Source organism: Corythoichthys intestinalis, chromosome 20, assembly GCF_030265065.1.
Source record: "Corythoichthys intestinalis isolate RoL2023-P3 chromosome 20, ASM3026506v1, whole genome shotgun sequence".
Classification (NCBI taxonomy): Eukaryota; Metazoa; Chordata; class Actinopteri; order Syngnathiformes; family Syngnathidae; genus Corythoichthys; species Corythoichthys intestinalis.
This window is the reverse complement of record NC_080414.1, coordinates 14422004-14443116: the sequence shown is the minus strand read 5'-3', so window position 1 is coordinate 14443116 and position 21113 is coordinate 14422004. Positions and strand designations below refer to the sequence as shown.

Below are 21113 nucleotides of genomic sequence, written 5' to 3'. Positions count from 1 at the left end.
CGCTTTGAGGCATTGTTAAGACATTGTTCAGGCATAAGTAACATTTTAAAATTTCAGACTTTTTCATGTAGAGAATAATTAAAAAAAAAAAAGCCCTGCCATACTCAAATCTGTCCTGTCTTCCTCTACCTATCCTACGGAGTATCAGTGGTGATTGCTGGTATTTCAGTGAGGGGAAGCTCAAAGTGTGTCTGCCTGTGAGTGCGTTGTGATGGTGGAAGGGCTCAGCGGCACCCGCTGCTCAGTAAGGAAAGAAACTAGAGTGCCAGAGGTCAAGTCTCATAAACACAAGCAGCTACAATAGAAAAGAACACCAGAAATAAAGCTCTTTTTTTTTGGTAGTTGTTTATAACAAAGCAAGTGTTGCTAGGATGATTATGAAAATCTCCGGTTCAACTCAGAACCACGTAATGAAAATGGAACCCCCCCCGCGGATGTTTATACGACAAGATCACTGATGCGCTCATAGACCCCAGAGACGTACAGTGTCCGATGGGCAGGATAAACCCAGCAATTAGCCAATAACTCGTCTCATTTCGCTGTAGTGGAACAATGTACTCTCAACTCTGGAGAAGCACAGCTTCCACACTGTTTAAAGGAATGTTGCTCGAATGAATAAAAAGCAAGCCGCATCGTAACCAGTATTAGACGCTAATTCTCAACAAAAATTGAGCGCGTAGTAGTACATATTTAGTCAGTGACATGTACACATAACAGTATACATTTGATCACTTTTTTTTTTTTTTTTTTTTTACGTTTTCGGGCAAGCAGAGCTTCCCTTGCAGTCTTAGAGCAATCGCAATGGCCACAGCTAATTATAGGTATATGGTGTCTCTTTAGGTCAATGAAGTCGTAATGAAATTTTTTTTTTTTTTTTTTAGTCGTAATGAGCTTGTAATGCTAGTAATAAAGTAGCATATTGTTCTTTCTTTCTAAGTATTTTGCATGAAGCAGTCACGTCATTCTAGGACATTTGTTCCGAGTTAGGGTTCAGTTTTGCTCAAAATTGCTGTTTTAAACCAAGATTTATGACATCCTGTTCAATTTCATGCATGGTTCCTTGATACTTTATCATGCTTCATATTATGATACACATGTTCATATATATTCTCGTTGGTATGTTAACCTTTTCGTGCATGAAATATGATTTTTAAAAAATGTTCCTTAATAGTTTTTATTGCATTTATATAGGACAAGGGTCTCAAACCTGCGGCACAGGGGCCAATTGCAGCCCCCGTTTGACATCAAGTTGTAGTATTAATGCTGACTACATGTATTTTGCAATGGGCAATAAAACTACAACTAACGAACTAACTAACTATAAAACTTTCAATAAAATTAATGAATTAATTGAAGGATTCATTTTGGGGGGAGGGGATCAGTGATTTATATGTTATTAAAAAAAAAAAAAAGAAATGCAAAAAAAAAAAAGCCATGTGTAAGAAAATATATAAATAACTCTAAATATAATAAAATAGCCCTACAACTGACTGGCACTGAAAGTCAATTGGGATAGGCTCGTGCACCCCGCGACCCTGACAAGGATAAGCAGTGTTTAAAATGGATGGATGGATAAAATAAAATAAAATAAAATAAATAAATACAAAAAAAATTCATTAAGTGTTGCTTACGTGTGTTTTCTTCTAGGATTTTTTCTCAGTTATTATTTTTTTATTTTATGATTTGTTTTATAAATCTCGTGTGACCTCACCTTGCTTACCTCTTTGGCTGCCAATAGCCACGTTTACATGCTGACTTTTATTCATACCGATTCAAATCATTCCGAATGGAAATTTCAGATCAGCTGTTTACATGTCACTTCATCTATTCCGATCCAGCGTTTACATGTGACTGCCTTTATTCCGAAAGGACGTTTGACAACTGCCGTCTGACATGCGCAGATTAATCAAAACAAAGCGTCACGTTGCAAAACATGGAGATCGATCGTCGGAGTGCTGCTGTTTTAACTTTAACCCACTTGTTGTGTTTGTGGGGTCGTATCCGCTTCTGCTGTTTTGCTCTTTTGCCTTGTAGTAGCCGGTTTTCCACCGGTTTCTAATCTGGTCAACGCTGCGGTCTATTCCGGCTTCGTGTAACCTCTCGTGAACTTTTTTAAATAGTTCACTGTTCCTCGTTTTACGCCCGTCTAAGCGAGCAATTATATTCAATTCTTTTAAAGTTTGAAGTAAATACAATCTTTCCGCCGCACTCCAATGAGGTGCGCTGTGCTTGGAAGCCATGTTGCAAGTGACGTTACTTACGTCACAAAGTGACGTCACCACGTCAGTACGGAGCATGTGCAGAAAGAACGCAACCAGACACCATTCCGCTTCCCTGTTTACATGATATAATTTTTCTTCTAATCAGTTTGGGAAAAGGAATATTCTACCCCTGTGAATCGGAATGAAATTCCATTCGGTTTGGGCCTGTTCATTCCGAATGAGGTGTTTATATGGAACACATTTATTCGGTTTGAACAAATATTCCGATTGTAATTGGAATATTTGGCTCCATGTAAACGTGGCAACTGACGGCAATAGAAGTCCAATCCATTGTAACTGGGAGGGGCTGGAAGCGATTGTTTTATTAATTTGAATATCCTTCTTTTACTAACTACCACAACACATACTTTGTCCCTGAAAGGGTTAAACTGGTGTCTTAGGCTTCACATGAAAAATGTGTCCAAACAATAATCCACAACTTTCTTTGTTGAGGTATTTGTTCTAATATGTTTGTGATGAGTATTTTAATTTAAAATTGATTGTTTGATTGCATTGGTGACTGCTAATTCTGTTTAAAAAAGCAAAAACAAAAGACAAAGGCCGCCGTTAATTAAGTATTCGACACCGTATGTTTAACGAGCAGTGTTTTCCTCGCCCTTTGCGTGCGCTATCTGTGGAAGATTACGATAAATACGCCTTTTGATCTGCTCAATCAAACCGCCAAACGGCTGAAAAATGACAAAGTAATCTCCCACGTTCTGCGGGAATCTTTAATAAGTGCCGTTTAATGAACGAACGGCAAGTCATTAACTTTGAAAGCAACAGTGATTGCTTTTGAAGGATTAGCGCACTTTCTCTGCATTTTAAAAGGCCCGCCGCTAATTTATCGGGAATTATTGTGGAGATAACGTTTAGATTGCAAGAAAAAAAACTGAGGCGTTAATCAAAAAGATGCAGAAGGCCGTTCATATGCACGCCAGTTTTAGCGATTGTAGTTCAAAACTTCTCATGTTCCTTCAGGTGTCATCAGGACGGCTTTACCTAACATGGACCGCGAGACCAGAGACCAGTACGTGCTGGTCATCCAGGCAAAGGATATGGTGGGTCAGATGGGTGGACTATCGGGAACAACGTCCGTCACCGTCACGTTAACTGACGTCAATGACAACCCGCCTCGCTTCCCTCACAGTAAGTAACAGCGCCAGTCAACAGGTTTCCTATGCTTTCCTATAACTTCACGTTCAAATAGACATTTTGTCATGATATTTTTGAAAATTGTGTGGATGTCACCAATCAAAACTTTGTTTCTCTTTTCAGAAAAGCATAAAAAAAGACAAAATATATTTTTTTCCATGTAAATGTTCTCTTGATGTGAATAATGTGCAATAAATTAAGTGATAAAGTACACTCCAGATAGACTGAGTGGTGAAACATTCAGTCAAAACCACTTCTGACACTTGAAAGTGCCACTTTACATAATTGCTACTTTTGTCTCAGATACTTTTAAGTACTTTTGGCTTGCCGAACCTACATTTGGCTTTACAAAGAATATTGTCTGATTTATTAATACAGCCCTTTTTGTTCCTTCTTGGTGCTGGCGTCGGGCCATTTTAAACTCAGCACGCTACAATAGTTGTAGGTAGTACTGTATTCATTTGAGATTAAGATTTTATGACAAAAAAATGAGCTTTGCTCAGAGCAAAAGTAGCATATTTTTTGTAATTTTCTTTTTAAAACGGCAATTAACGCATTCCTAAACTTAAATAGGTGCTATGCTAGTTAAGTAAAATCAGTCATAATTCATGCATGAAACGGTTAAAAGGCAACCTTCCTTCAAGGTTTGCAATCTTCGCTTCATTCCCCATCAAAACCGTAGAAAGCTTCGGCGTCGGATAACCGGGATCAATCTGATGCCATTTTCTTGTTGTTGTCAGTTTATTTCCCGGCGTGCTAATAGCTTCCCGGCTCAGCTTAAGGATTCAAAGGTGTCTGAGGCTTCTAGCGATAATCCAAAGCGCCGGCAATCAGTTTACCACCAACAGCTCCACCATCCTGTGCCTCGGAGTGCTTAGGCCGCCGCCCACTAGCTCAGTCAATTTGCCACCTCCTAGTGCAAAAGCGGCTGAAGTTGAGCAACAAGTTATCAATGCTGCTTAAACCCTAGATACTGATGTTCCATTGGGTGATAAACTCAGGGAAGTTCTTGAGGTGACGGACCAAAAATCTGACCGTAAATTGCTGTTTCGAACCAAAATTAACAATTTCCTCTTCAGTTTCAGGTAGTGTTGCACAGATACCGATACTAGTAGAGTAACAGTCCCCAATACGGCATTAAAATATAGACATCTGTATCAGGAGTACCATGAAATAATGTAGTAATTAGTAGAGATGTCCCGATCCGATATTTGGATCGGATCGGATGCCGATATGGGCAAAAAAATGCGCATCGGTATCGGATTGGAACACGGGAAATATTCCGATCCAGACTTCCGATCCAGTTTTTTTTACCTATATAGAGAGCGCACCGATTTACATAATCCATTCCAGTTTTTGCTTCGGTTTCCCTAAAATCCGGTCCGCATTTTACAGCACACCTTCAACACACCACATTTACATTACCGTCTCCCAATTTACCGAGAGACTTTATCGGTAAAAATGTCAGCTGTGTGGGATCATTTCACCTTAAAGGACGACAAAGACGAAGAGGCAGAGAGCAACATATGCCACAATAAAGTCAAGCGTAGTGGTAAAGCGTGACAAACTGGCATTCGACAGTCCCAAAGCCCAGGGAATAACAACAGTCATCACCGAAGAATTCATTCTGGATGACGAGCCATTATCTCACGTGAGTAAAGACGCTCCATCCAACACGCGATTCGGCCGCTGAAGATTCGAGAACGATTCACAAACATCTAAATTCCGATTATTGAAATATGTCAAGTAAAGCGGAACTAATACACAGCGCGGTCTGCGGGACGCAATGAGAAATTGACCGCTATGCGTCCCGAAAGTAAACATAACTTGTCTTAGACCCGGGTAATGCCAATGCTCAACTCACGGCTTTAGCTCAACTCATGCCGCTGGATAAAAAAACACAACAATACCTGACTTCTGCTGACAGCCGCAACAAACTACGTCAACGTCGTTTTACTGGAGATAATAGATATCATATGCATATAGAACCAGATGCCACACGACAGACTCGACTGCGTTAGCAACATTGAAGTATTGAAAACCAGATGCGTTAGTAAACAGCCGCCATTTTAAAGCAGAAGACTTCCCTAGTAGACTGTTATGAATCTTCCAAGCGAACCTAATTAACTTTTTATCTAAAATACTATTCGAATCTATCTTCAAAACAGTTTTAAAACTTTGACATGTCGAAAGTAGACAGAAGGGAAATTATGGAATAACAGGAGCAATTTTAACAACTTTGACGGTTGATTCAAGACATTAAATTAATTGAATGTAGTTTAAAGCTGCTGATACAGAATGGGGACTTGAGTATTTTATTTACTGTTTTAAAATGTTAACTTGATACTGAAATACTCGTTTATTTAAACCTGAGAGGCTTTTTATACAATTTTTGTAACTAATGCACGAAACATTGAAAGCATCTAATAGCTTGGGAGATTTGTGCGATTTTCCACTGAGGTTGTTGGTGTGTTTTACTTTTTTAAGACAGTTTACAATATTATTTGTACGTTTTACTAACTGACTATGCCGTTTCTGTTTGTTATTTATAATGTTTTGTGTTTGTCACTGAATAAACAAGTCAGTTTCTTGTTACCAACCGTTGTGTGTTATTCAAACTCACCTAATTCAGCTGACTAGTTGTTATCAAGGGTACTAAAACCTTTTTCAACATTAGTCTGACAACTAAGTAAGGAGGCTAAATAACTTTAAACTTTAACACATGCTCAGATAGGTCGGTATCGGTATCGGCCAGTATCAGTATCGGATCGGAAGTGCAAAACAATATCGGTATCGAATCGGAAGTGCAAAAATCTGGATCGGGACATTCCTAGTAATCAGTGTTATTTTTGGCAGCCATTTTAATTTCCGTCTTAGTATTTCGGACGAAAATACTTATTAGTTTTAGTCATATTTTAGTCATTTCAAAATGTGTTCGTTTTCGTCTAGTTTTAGTCGACAGTTTTAAAATGTTTCCGTCTATAAACTTCAAAAGTTTTAGTCCATGAATAAATATATAAATAAAAGGTTTCCAACAATTTCGAATGAACATGACAGACGAGCACATAACTGTAGAGTCTACAAGGACGTCACCATTTTCATGATATAATACACAATCAGCAGGAAAACAGCACATTATTTGCAATTAGTTAAACTCACCTGGAGGCCACGAACTGTATTTAAAATGTTTTTTCAAGAGTTTAAGAAGACAGAGTCAACGCGCTAACTGCTAATGCTAACGCGAACGCTATGCTAATGCTCCAAGTAAGTGAAGTACACAGGTTAAGCGTGTGTGTGGGGCGGGGGATATGGGGGGGGGGAGCACGTCACATGAGTGACACGACCCAACATTGCTAAATGCATGCTAACTACACACACACATAGACTTTATAATGATATTGAAGGGACACATTCCCCAGACACTGTGCCACGCCTTCAAGTAGGGGTCCGTCCCACACTCTGCTTCAGTCAGTCGAAGTCGGTCGCAGTTATTCTCAAACACATGCAGCGAACCAACGCCGGATTTAGGTTGAAAAAGTACGAAAGCTATACCGCATACAAACAGGAAGGATTGTCTTAGGAGGGATTTGTTCGAGGATTCAAGTTTATTATTATATTTTTCATACCATGCATGCATTTTGAAACATGAAAAAAATCAATGGATGAAATTAACCGCTACGGCATTGGCTTCATAATTCGCAATATTTACGTAAAATAAATGCTAACTGCCTGTTTTTTGCTTTTAACCGAGAATTGAGACTGTTATGCATTCATATCTATAGATAATTCAGGGATTTAAGCATTTATTCACAAGAATTTTCAACCTAAAAGCTCTTTGTGGTGATAAGGCGGCGCCACAGTGGCTTAAATAATAGCTGCACATTTGACATATTTACATTAAAAAAATTCCAACTGCCCGGGTCTTTGCTCTTTTAACAAAGAATCGAGACTGTTTTACGTACATATTTTCAAAGAATTCAATGATTTATGCATTTATTCACAAGAATTTTCAGCGTAAAAAGCTTTTCGTGGTGATAAGGCAGCGCCACAGTGGCTTAAAGACTAGCAGCACATTTGACACATTTACGTAAAATAAATGCTAACTGCCCTTTTTTTTTTTTTTTGCTTTTAACCAAGAGTCGAGACTGTTTTACATCCACATCGATAAAGAATTCAGGAAATTATGCATTTATTCACAAGAATTTTCAACGTAAAAAGCTCTTTGTCTGTGTTTCCACTTGGCGTTGTAACGGCGGAAAAAATAATTAGCTAGATTGCCCCGTTACTGAAAAAAATAACGCCGTTATGAAACGGCGTTATTTATAACGGCGTTATTCCCAACACTGGTGATTAGTGATTAGTGCATGAGCTAAGCTAATGTACTAATGTAGTATAATGGCACTAACTGTGGACTTAATACAAGCATCAAGAAAAAATGAAAACGAAAAAAATATTTTGATGTTGTTTTCAAAAAACATGGAATTGATACAGTCGCGGCATCGGCCAATATTACTCAGTATCGTATCGGGATTAAAAAAATACTATCTGTGCAACACTAGTTTCAGGCATAAGTCCTTGTGACTTCGATAGCTATGCCCACCCAATTTCTAGAATATCTGTGAAACTGCTGTCGTAGCCCATTTTTTTAACCTTCCTCCTTGGGTCAGGGTTCACAGCTGATAGGCCATTAGTGAGCATCACACTCCATGAGTGGTCCTCAGAGGCAACCCGGACCGGCTGCTTGGTGGGGTATGGAAGGTGGTGACGCAAATTGGAAATTTTTTTCCGCTTCGCTCGTCTTTTAAAGGACCGCTATTCCACGGCAAATTAAAAAGCCATTATACAGATTACATGGCAGCAAACAATGTGGGGCAGATTAGCATTTAGACGGACGGCGGAGGGGGACACTGTCAGGAACACAGAAAGGTCTCGTAATGAGCTCTGTCACGCCGATTGGGGGGAGATTATGATTATGAATATGATTCCCTTCTTTATTCTTGCGAGACTACTTTAAATCTGGGAGGGTCGCACAAAAGCTTCAGGGAACACAATGGAGAGTATCGGAGTAATAGAATCTTGTGAAGTGGACGCTTGGGTCTGAGTGGAGCAAAGAGCACAATGGAGTTGAACTTCCATTTACGGACCAATGATTGGGGAAGGCCATTCAGTTCCACCACACTAGTAGAATTCTAAAATGTGGATTTAAACCTTGCTCGTGCAGTCAATAAAGGTTTTGGCGTAACTGCAGTTTTACGAAATTGTGTTGCTCAAAACCACTACTAAATCGTGACCAGAAATCACAGGGATTAATTAAAGATCAAGATTTCTTAAGTCTTTAGGTGGTCAAGTACATTTTTTTAACTCAATAGCTACCATTGAATGTAATAGACACTCAATCCATTTGAAGTGGGAGGGTGGCAGCGAATGAACGTTCGTTCATTCGCTGCCACCCTCCCACTTCAAATGAATTGGACGTCTACTCATGCTAAACTTATTTACGTTTGGACATCTATCACCGTCAATTGCTGATTATTGGTGTTGAACCAAAAACTGTGGCTTCCTGCAGAGTTGATTGCGTAAATAACATCTTGTCACCATGGCAGCCAAGTTGATTTTGATTTTTAACGCCTACAAAAAATAACCCTAATTCCTCTGTTTGTTGGCCTTGGCTTAAGTCCCAACGCCTCTTCCGTATACAGAAATTCGAATTCGGACGCCACTCGTTCCTTAAAATATGCAGCTCCACCACAACGTTATCTGTCTGTCCTTTACCCCCAGAGGTCAACCAGTACACAGTCTTGGAATCACTTCCCGTGCAGTCCGTGGTAGCCCGAATAAAGGCGACTGACGCCGACATTGGACCCAACGCCGAGATGGACTACCAGTTAATGGACGGGGACGGTCCTGGTGTATTCAACATCACAACAGATGAGAACACACAGGAGGGAGTTGTTCTTCTTCTTAAGGTAGCGCAACTATAGCAGCAATTCTGTTCCAGAAATGGACAAATAGCTCTAAATATTGTTTTAGTTGGCTTCATCTTCATTGAACTACTGTTTTTTCGGACTATAAGTCACGATTTTTTCATAATTTGGTTTCAGGAATGCGACTTACACTGTGAAACGAATATATGTGTGTATATGAAGTTATTAAAGGGATGACCCAACCCAGTGGCAGAACAGATGTGAACAGGGCCCGGGTGCGATGAGTATAAACAGGATCCCCCGAGCTGACCGTCCAAATTGGGGAGGGTGTTGGGTGTTGGGAAGTGCTCGTGGCTCAAGACGCGGGCTGCTTCAGACAACCAGCCAAATGGCTGACAGATATATTTTAACACTTAAACGCTATATTACAGCTCCATGCATCATCTTACCTTTCTGTATGACCCTCACCTCGCCCAACCACACCCACTTTACACCCTCAAACTGGGACCCTTAGACTAGGTTCATACCGCAGGTCTTAATGCACAAATCCGATTTTTTCATGTTTTTCCAACCCAAGTAAGGCAACTAAACGGTCTGAATAAGAGAAGTTGCATATAAGTGGACTATTTCAAATCTGATCTAGGTCACTTTCGTATGTGATTAAAATCCGATCTGGACCACATTTTTCCAGAATCTGGCTGCGGTCTGAACTGTCATCTCTTCCAAATCGGAATTTATGCAGCAATTACGTCAGCAAAGAGCGAGAGGCACGGAGGATGGCAGCATTTACATTAGCATTAGCACCTAGCTTAAACTCGGCTTTTGGGGAAGAGGCGGGCTTGACAACAGTCATAAAAAATTAAATGGGGGTGGAAAAGAATAAGCCTGAGAATGCTTGGTTTTCTTTCTGTGCGCTAAATAAGCAATATTTCAAGAATGCTTACACAACTGAGAGTCGGGGCAAACAGCCCATATGTGTGTGCGCGTCATGCACGCACAGGGCGTGCATGTGTTCTATTAATCCATATGAATTTTGAATATGAGACTAAAGGGGATTATTAGGGCCCGAGCACCAACTGGCGCAATAGCCCTATTGGAATACAAAGGATTATTTTTGTTTTATTTCCCTGGCAAATGAAAATGGCCTATTTGGGGGCCTTAACATGCACGAAAACACCAAAATTTGCATATACATGCGGCATTGCCTTAATTTTGCAATGTTGTGAAAAAAATGTAACAAAGTTGCTCAGTGGCGCCCCCTTGAATTTTTCAAAAAGGCGTCTTCTATTAGGTGTAGGTCCAAAATCAACAGGAAATCGGGTATTTTGTATTGAATGTGAAATTTTTTTATCAATTTACTGGGTGCCCATTTGAGACCTTGGCACCTTGGGAGTTAGTTGGATCCTCCTAAAAATTGGTGAGACTGTTCATGAGACATGATACAAGGTCTTTTTCCTATCTGCCATGTATGAAAGGTATCCCAGCCTGAACACGACTGCAATGAAATATTTACCCATTAGGCCTGCTGCCCCCTAATGGGAACAGAAAACAGCCTTTTATACGAGACAGGCTCCTACAAACAAGGGAAATAAATCAGTTGACCTAAAATCTGTATCAGAGGAGCCTTGAGACATGTGTTCAGGTGCCTGATTAAAAATATTAAGATTTCGTTGAAGTTGAAGACAGGAAACAGGTAAGTGAAAATGACCGTCACCATTTTGTCTCGCCACAAATTTTGAACATTCATAACTTGGCAGATATACAACATATCTGCGCCAAACTTCCCTTGCTTGTTGAGAGTCGTACCCTGAAGGGTCCCATAGGAGTCATTTGCATCAACTCTGCAGCGCCAACTAGTGGCAACAGAAAGTCACTCTTTTGCTTATACATGTCCAATTCTTTTCAGGTTGGTCATTGTGGTTACAAGACCAATTGTAATACTACATTTTAACGCCTATGTCCACATGTCTCTGTCTGTTGCCATGACTACTGTCTGTTTGCCACTAAAAGAAAGCAGATTTTTTTTCATGGACTTAGGCAGCTTACAGAGCTACAAAATTGGCACACTTGGTCCAATTGGCCAAAAAACAAGGGAATACAGAGATTTTTATTTTTTCACTGTATTCCCCCACTTTCATTTATGTCTGTTATTTGTGTCCTCTTTTCATAAATCAAAATATGATCACCCTAGAATGACGTTGAGGCAGCATGTGTAGTCGTTGTCTTGAGGCTCCTGCGCCTGTTGGTTGGTTTGCTCAGCGCATCTCGGACTGTGTAATAGTGCAAATGTGTAATACTTGAATGGGGTCAATAGACAAAGGCAGTCTGAACAGGCACGCCAAAAAAAAAAACAAATATGACAAAAAATTGGAATTGTGCATTAAGACCTGCGGTATGAACCTAGGCTTAAGACACCTGGGCCTGAATGCAGTCGCGACCCCAGCTCCCACCTAAGTTCTACCCCTGACCCAACCTAAATTACATGTTGGTTCTACATTGTGTCATTCACGAGACAGTGAGGGAATATTTGCACTTTAATAATGGAAGCAGAAGAACAGGCTTATATTCACATCCACAAATAACGACTTATCTTTAAATCAAATGTCATGCTCAGTCACACAACAAACAAAATACTGTAGTATATGAAGCAAAAATTGAAACAAATGGAATAATAACTGAAGCAGTGTTGTTTCTCCCAAAAAGCAATTGTGTTAGTAACTCAGTTACCTGATTGTAAGAGTAATTAGTTGCTTGGCAAAGTAACTGGTGATAATTTTCATGTTTTGTTTTACTCAAAAAAAAAAAAAAAAAAAAACAACAACAACCAAAAAACAGGTCACACAATGTGAAGTTTAAAGGGTTTTTGGGACAATTGCTCCTAGCCCAATTCTTCACCCTAAACTTAACTAGACATAGGGGTATTTCGGATATTGCGATAACTAGATAGTAACCTTTGTTTTATTTGGAAGTCATTTAATGTTGTGAATTCAATTCAGTTCAATTTATTCACACACACATTCATATTTACAAAGTGTACATCATATCTAAGTGCTGAGCCAAGATTATGTGTGAGTCAGGTCTCCTTAAGAAGCTACTAAAAGCTTATAGTCAGGAGCCTGCATACATCAAGACAATCACAAGAAACATTATCAGATCATTATCAGATGAACCATTATCAGAATCAACCGTTAAAGTTGTTAAAATTGCTCCTGTTATTGCATGAGTTCCCTTCTGTCTATTTTTGACGTGTAAGTTTTAAAACTGTTTCATCATTTAAAGATAGATTTAAGTTTTGCCGATTTAGGAGCATTTTAGATAAAAAGTTACTTAGGTTCGCTTGGAAGGTTCTCAACAACAGAGCCTTCCTGAGAAGTCTACAGCTTTAAGATGGGGGCTGTTTACTATCGCATCTAGTTCTTTATCATACACGTTGCTAATGCCGCCGTGTCTGTCATTTGCATCTAGTTCTGTATATATGTGATATCTACCGAAGCATCATGTGGGCGTAGTTTGTAGGCTATCGGCTACAGTCAGGTATTATTGGAGCCACCTAGCATAGTAGCATCGCGTTTGCAACAGCGTCACACTCCCTTGCCTCCTCCCCACTCCTGCTCTGCTCTCTTGTCTCTGTGAGTCCGTCTTTTTCAGACTTTTCTCGCGTCAGTCAACCAACATCGTAACGCATGGTAACACACGCCTTTCCCGCCTCAGTAACGGTAACGGCGTTGCCAAGATAAGAAAAGTAATTAATTAGATTACTCACTAGTGAAGAAAATAACGCCGTTAGTGAACCCCATTATATTCTAACGCCGTTATTAACAACACTGAACTGAAGAAATAATTAGCACTGAACATGAACTTTGAACATTTTACATCAAGAGGATAAGACTGTTCATATTGGCCTGTTCCGCCCGCAAAGGTTGATGGGTAATTTGTTAGGGCACCGTTACTGAGAGTATTGATGTTAACTAACGATGTGCCTGCATAGTGAGCTGTTTCTTAGAGCAGCGCAGGGTATGAGAGTTAAAAGCAGCCATTTAAAGTAAAGGCCACTGTCTTCATACTTTGTCGCGTCATTTTATGGATTTTATTAAATAAATTTCCCCATAAAAAAGCTACTTAGACTTCGGTGCGACATGTGTTTTTTCTACACTATTAAGCATTTTTGTGCAAAGTGGCAGTCAGACAACGGTCCCGTCAGTCGGGCCAATTTGATCTTTTGGTTTGATTTGTTGTTTCAAGGCAATTACACTAGACAGGCCGATGAAAGTGTCAAATCAATGCTCTCCCGCGCTTTATTAACCAGCGCAATGAGCGGTTCAATAAGGCGAAAGTGAAATGACAAAATCTTTTCAACAGCCCTCTTTTTACAGTGATTGTCAGCCCCGTTTGTGCGAGCCGCTCAATAATATTGCCCTCGCAATAGAGTATGACTGTAATCCATCAAGAAAGTCTTTGTGCTAACTTTGTAGTAATGCCTCTTTATTACAATACATCTGGTTTCCCCTTGGCAGCCTCTGGACTTTGAAACCAAGAGCAGCTTTTCTCTACGTGTGGAGGCCACTAACAGGAACATCGACACCAACTTCCTGAACTTGGGCCCGTTCAGCGACACCACCTCGCTAAAGGTGACGGTGGAGGACGTGGACGAAGTGCCCGTCTTCGCCACGCCGCTCAGCAAGATGTCCGTCTCCGAGGACGCCCGGGTGGGCACGTCTATCGGGAGGGTGTCAGCGCACGATCCGGACACCTCCAACAACGGCATCAGGTGCAGATGTAGACTGAGTAGACCTACTTTTGATTAAGGCTCATGTTTAATGCAGTTTGTACCGTAAATGGCTACTTTAAAGAGCATACGACAGGAGAAAAAAAGTCTTAAATAGCATTATTATGTGAATTAGAATCATATTTTGAGACTATTCGACTATATACAACAATTTAGCAAAGCGCAGATGACGAGAAATTAGTCTTTTAATCTGCCGGTTAGCCACGCCTACCGTTATAGGGCTCGAGCGTCTCCAAAAGGTGGATGACGTCAGCGGGAGACTGGGCTCATCGTTTTTACTATTCAGCCCATTGAGGGGGAATTATTCAGAACGAGGAAAACGCGACGGAGAGCCGCAAAATGTAATTGTTTCAGTCTCTCTACTCCAATATTTTTACAGGATATTCCTTTTATCCAAGTATTTTTCCACAATACGTAAATAAATGGCTTAAGAAGGACCAGTCAGCCCGTCGAGGGGGAAGTATTCACAATGAGGAAAACGCGACGAAGAGAGCTGCAAAATGTCATTGTTTCTTTCTCTTTACTTCAATATTTTTACAGGATATTCTTTTTATTCAAGTATTTTCCCCAATTGCTGAATAAATGGCATGGTCATGACAAATAACAGTCTTGTGCTAAATGGAATATGAAATCATAGAAATGCACTTATTCAGGACGACATGGCAAAATTACTCCATAATGGTCAAAACTGTCGACTTCGCCTTTACTGTCGCACCTCCCGAACGATATTTTATGACACCTAAATCAGACATATGTCGGAGAATGTAAACAAACCAAGAGGCGTGACAGCTAGCCGACATGCTAACCCGAACCGAGTGATGTTTCAAAGTCTTCGAAGCGGAAAATCACACATAACTAGCCCGGATTATTTGACATGACGACTGGGTTGTCGATTGTCTTCGCGGACCGGCAAACCGCCCGGCGGAGAGCAATTTACAGCTCGTTCCCCGGAGGAGGGCGGCTGCAGTTGTTGTGCAGCTAATGTGCAGCTAATGTGCACGAGGAGAGCTTTTTACATGCCTATCAACGATCAAACGTAAGTAGTCCTTTATTTAAAGAAAGTTTGTCGTGTTTACTTTGTAATCGCTGTATTCGTATTTGACATAATACAAAACAAGATGTTTACTCACTTCCTTGTAAGTCCAATGGTCCCACAGTAGTCGGGCTTGTTTTGGCCAATATCCACGGTGAATGGGAACCTTTTGAAACTCCAAAAAGGCGGACACGCCTCTCCCTCATACAGCAAGATTTTTCTGCAGCCGTTTGGCTGGCTTGATGCGAAAAATAAACGTATTAATCCGCAAAATCGGCTGAATCCTTAGTCCTCATACACAACAGTACGGCTGGAAGTGAAGAGGACGCCTTCAACCGTACACGTCACAGCGCCCTCCTCCTCAATGCAAGACCGAAGGCGGAAGTCAATCATTTTCATGGTGAGGGATTCAAAAAACTAAATAAATATAGCGATCGCTTCCACACTCATCCAAGCGGTCCATATAATTCAGGAGCATAAAATACCGTGTGTATTATGAAATAAACATGCTTTTTCGTGTCACATGCACTTTAAACCACAATTCCCAGTATTAGTCCTTGCCACTGCCAACTTTTGTCAGGTCACAAGGGCTATATTTTTCTAAATTTCAAATTAGAATTCACTTAAAACATTTACTGCTATAAAACATGGCTATTCTTTCTATTCTACTTCATTCAGGGGTCTTCAATCAGAGACTTTTTTTTATGCATCAACTTATGACATACATTTCCAGCAAATTTCATATTGTTCAGTAAAACAGCTGTTATGTTTTTTTTTTATTTTTTTTATTTCCAAGTGGAATTCTACCCAAACATTGTTTTGCTTTAAATGAACATTCTTGTTTCATTTAGTGCACGAGTCATTAAGCTTTTTCATGCGTCCTCTTATGACAGGTATGTGCACCCAATTTCCTAAGGATTAGTGATAGTCTTGTCAGCAACTGTTTTTTTTTTTCAAAATGTCAGAAAGTAATTCGACCCAAACATTTTTGCTTCATACCAACACTGCCAAGTTCCTATTGATTTACAGCAGCATTGATTTTTGCAGCCCTTTTAATTTTTGTCTTCCATTGAAATGTGTTCGTCTTCGTCTAGTGTTAGTCGACAGTTAATCAAAATGTTTTCGTCTCTAAAATTAAAAGATTTTACTCCAAAAATAAAGGTTTCCAACCAGTGACCAGCAACCAGTAGTTGGAAACTAAATCCTGAAGAGCACATAATGCGCAGTATCAGTGCCAGTGTTGTTTTTGTCAACAAACTATTTTTTTTAAGATGATGACGTCACGATGACACGCTGAAAACGTTTCTTGGGAAACTAAAAGGTAACAAGATCGATGCCAGTTGTCGTCTGACGACATGAGAATGAAATGAAAATTCACCAGTTTCCATCATAAATTCAAAATGTGTGATTTTTTTTTTTTTATTGCATGTGTAGTTAGCAGTGTTTGGTCTTGTCACTCATGTGACGTGCTGCGCAACCCCCCCCTCCTGCCCCACACATGTTTACTCACCGGCCCTGTGCCATTCCAGGCTCCTTTTATGAAACGTGTGTCAAGTGCTGCTTGGTAAGTTTTGCTTTCTTATCTTGGCTAGATATGCCATGTTGCTTTAGCCTTTAAACGTCTGTGCTGAGTGATCATCACACACTGAACTAACTTGCAGTGTTAGTATAGCGTTTGCGTTAGCATTGCGTTCGCGGTAGCATAGCGTTCCCGTTAGCATTAGCGTTTAGGGCAGTGATTTAATGTCTTAAACTCTCGGAAAACATTTTACCTACAGTTCATGGCGTCCAGGTGAGTTTAATTAATGGCAAATAATGTACTGTTTTCCTGCTGAGTGTGTTTTATCATCATGAAAATGGTAATGTCCTTGTAGACTCTACAGTTATGTGCTCATCTGTCATGTTTATTCGATATTGTTGGAGACCTTTTATTTATTTATTCATGGACTAAAACTTTTGAAGTTTATAGACGAAAACATTTTGAGAATTGTTGACTAAAACTAGACGGAATTTGTCTGTTTTCGTTGACTAAAACTAGCCAAAGACGAACACATTTTGAAATGACTGAGACTAATAAGTATTTTAGTCCAAAATACTAAGACTAAGACGAGAATCAAAATGGCTGCCAAGAAAACAAAACCTTTTCCAACAATTCTGAATGAACATAGACAGACTAGCATAGCATAGCAAGGCAAGGCAAATTTATTTATATAGCACAATTCAAGTCAAGGCAATTCAAAGTGCTTTACATCACATGAAGATCATAAAAATCACATTTAAATCAATAGAACGTAAAAACAAAGACAATCGAAATAGGAAATAAAATTATACATAAAAATCACATTTAATCACGAATAGAATGAAAAAAAAAAAAAAAAAAAAAAAATTAAAAATACTAATACTACTCATAATAATTGCAATCAGCAATGGAGATAGCACAAGAGGAATAGAAAGCAAATAAATTGAAATATATAGAGACAGTAATGGATATGCAGTGCTAAACAAAAGCGTTTTTAGCCCTGATTTATAGGAGCTAACAGTTTGAGCATACTTCAGACCTTCAAGTAACTTGTTCCAGAGGTGAGGAGCATAATAACTAAATGCTGCCTCACCCTGCTTGGTTCTTGTTCTTGGAACATACAGGAGACAAGTTCCAGATGACCTTAGGGGTCTAGATGTTTCATAGGAATCTAACAAATCAAGCATGTATTTTGGTCCAAGGCCATTAAATGTTTTGTAGACGAGCAGTAGTATTTTATAGTCTATCCTTTGACTCACTGGAAGCCAGTGTAACGATTTCAAAACCGAAGTAATGTGGTTCAGTTTCCTTGTATTTGTGAGGACTCTGGCTGCAGCATTCTGTACTAGCTGCAGCTTCCTGACTGATTTTTTATCAAGACCTGTAAATATACCGTTGCAATAGTCCAATCTGCTGAAAATTAATGCATGCATAAGTTTTTCCATGTCTTGTAGAGTCAGAAGCCCCGTAATTCTGGCTATATTTTTTAGGTGGTAATAAGCAGATTTAGCGATGGACTTAGCGACTGTAGCGTCTACAGCACCAACAATGTGATGATAATACAGACTCAGCAGGAAAAGCAGTACATTTTTCTAAACCCATCTAAAAGCCATTAACTCCATGTAAAAAAAAATGTGGTCCGAGCGTTTAAGAGAATGCTCGTCACACAAAAGTTGATGCTAATGCTAACGCGAATACTATGCTAAAAGACCTTTAAAGGCTAAAGCAACATTGCATATTCTCTCTTGTCAAGATAAGAAAAGAAATCTGACCATGTTATTCCAAACACGCAAGATGGAGCGCAGCCTAGCTTGAAACACATCCTAAACTCCGGTAAGGAGAGTGAGCGAGAGGTGCAGCACATCTCTGATGAGTGATACGACCTAAACACTGCTACGATTCAAGTTAACGTACTCCATGTACGATTGTGAACTTATGACAGGAACTATTTCGCATTATGTCTCGTTGTCGTCTCCTCCATAGGTGGAGTTTGATTTTTGGGGCGGGGGGGGCACAACATGTTGATGACCCCGAAACGCAGTGTCAGCATTAAAATTAACTTACAAGATTATTTATGATAATAGTTGACAATGAGCGTTTTTTGTTTCCCATCATTCTTGAGGGGAATTCTAAATCCGGCTGATTAGGACAGCTATACTTTTTGCCAAGGTCGTCATCCATTGAATATGGTACGCCCGCTGGTGTCAAGCCAATGTAGTTACCCTAGTCGAAATTGTATCCCCTGGGCGGAGCCTTATGGAGGTAGATTTGTGTCTATATTTTAAATGAAAAAAAAGTTGCTTCAATCAAAATGTATATTTTCAACCAAAAAAAGGTCGCTTCAATCAAAAAAAAAAAAAAAAAACGCAAAAATAAATTTGAAACTAAAAAAAAAAAAAAAAAACGCATGTGAAAGTTTTTTTTTTGTAATTTTAATTTTTACTTTTTTAATTATTATTTTTTTTATTTTATTATTATTTTTTTTTTTTTTTATTAAAGCAACTTTTTTGATTGAAGTAATGTTAAATTCGTGTTTGGGCCACATTTTTGCTAAGAAATTTTGGTCTTTACTAATCAATCAAAAAATACGTTTCTTCAAAAAAATATAGATTTTCTAAAAGAAAAATCACTTCAATCAAGAAGAATTTCAATCATAGAAAAAGTTTTTTAATGCGAAAAAATATTTGCGATTGAAAAATTTGCATTTGAACACACACATTCTAACATATTTATATATATATATATATATATATATATATATATATATATACATTTTTAATTATATGCAAAGCAAATGACCATCTAAGGTGCTCGAAAAATAATTTTGACCCATCATAAAAATGCGTTTTTTTTTTTTTTTTGTTAATTTCATTCATTTTTGTTGCAGTTTTATTGCTTTCCAACTTTTAGATATTTTAAGCCCCCCCTTAAAATCCGCTTATGGTCTCCTCAGACAATAACTGGCATTCTTCTCGTTATGTTCTAGTCCTACAAGCCACGTTTTTAGCTCGTCACCCTCATGAAAAAAAGTGTTCGTCGAAGAAATATTTTCAATATCGTCACTGTTGACGAAAACAACACTGATTTTCAGTCAGGGGTCCTTGAGACTTTTTCATGTGTCCCCATATTACAATAATCTCCACCAAATTCTGTGTTGATTAGTCAAACTGTTGTGCTATTCCAATCATCCTAAATTAGGGGTGTCCAAGTCCGGTCCTCGAGAGCCCCTATCCAGCTTGTTTTCCATGTTCCCCTCCTTTGATACACCTGAATCAAATGATCAGCTCATCAGCGAGCTCTGCAGGAGCCTGATAACAATCCTGATTATTTGGTTCATGTGTGTTGGAAGAGGGAGACATACAAAACAAGCTGGATTTTGGGCTCTCGAGGACCGGACTTGGGCATTCCTGTCCTGAATATTGCGATTCACTACCAAAAGTACAAAAAACACACTGAAACAAGTTATACAATACACAATTTCCCTTAAGAAAATGTACTTTTTGGCCACAGTTCCCCCTAAATTCTTGTGTGACAACTTCAACACGGTACTTCAACGGGCTCAGTGTAATCACAATGAAATGCTCGCCAGCATGCCTCCGTCACTCTTAAGCAAACATAAGCGACAGTCTTAATGCCCTCCAAAGTCCCCTGTGTGGCTGTCACAAGCGTTGCCAGATGGCGCTTTGTGTGCACACGCGTGCGTGCACGTGTGTGCGAGGGGCGATGCAGCATCTGCAAAAGTGAAATGCCATCTTGAAGCCAGAAAAAGGGCATTCCCTTCAGTCAGGTCAAGGCTCAACATGGTGGCCTTTTCGCTTCCAAACACGAGATAACGTTGCCAAACGTTGGTTGTCGCGTCGCCCCGATTATCACGCCCCACCCACTTTTTGAATTAATTAAATGATGATTGTAGTTGCGCCGTCACGACTGTTACGGACCCTAATCAGAAAATCAAATTACTACACCATTGTAGCGGCAAAGTACTTCTTTTTTTCTTGGTTATTATCAGCAATATGATTTCCCTCCACATCAGTCGAAATGAAAATTATTGTGGAACTAATGGAGCCACCAGAGTCAAATTACTTTGCCATAAAACCCTTTGCTTGTCAGCTAATTGAAGTTGTAATTTTTTTCATAACACATTTCTACTCAAAAAGCATGAAGTTGGTGTTATCAACGTTTATTGATTCTTATTGTTTGTTATCTTTTGAGTTTTAATGCTTTTCTAAATGTAGCAGTTATGCTCATAAGCTGATTTTAAGGGGGGGCCAAATGGCGATTTCTGATCACGTGATCGGGGCACCCCTAGAATTCAGTGATATTAACTAGGAGTGTGCCATCTTAGACACCCCACGATTCGATTCGATTACGATTTAGGGGGCGACGATTCGATTATTGAACGATGATCACCGTTATCACGATCATCGATGCATCG

General features: G+C 39.4%; 1 protein-coding gene across 3 annotated transcripts in view; it reads left to right on the top strand.

Moving 5' to 3' along the window:
- LOC130908834 (cadherin-7-like) overlaps window positions 1-21113 on the top strand; it is a 262669-nt gene that overhangs the window by 170947 nt on the left and 70609 nt on the right. For all 3 annotated transcript variants that reach the window (XM_057824696.1, XM_057824697.1, XM_057824698.1), the window contains 3 exons: window positions 3243-3410; window positions 9195-9382; window positions 13855-14108. In XM_057824696.1, coding sequence (XP_057680679.1) covers window positions 3243-3410; window positions 9195-9382; window positions 13855-14108 — 610 coding nt within the window. The remainder of the gene's footprint in view (window positions 1-3242; window positions 3411-9194; window positions 9383-13854; window positions 14109-21113) is intronic.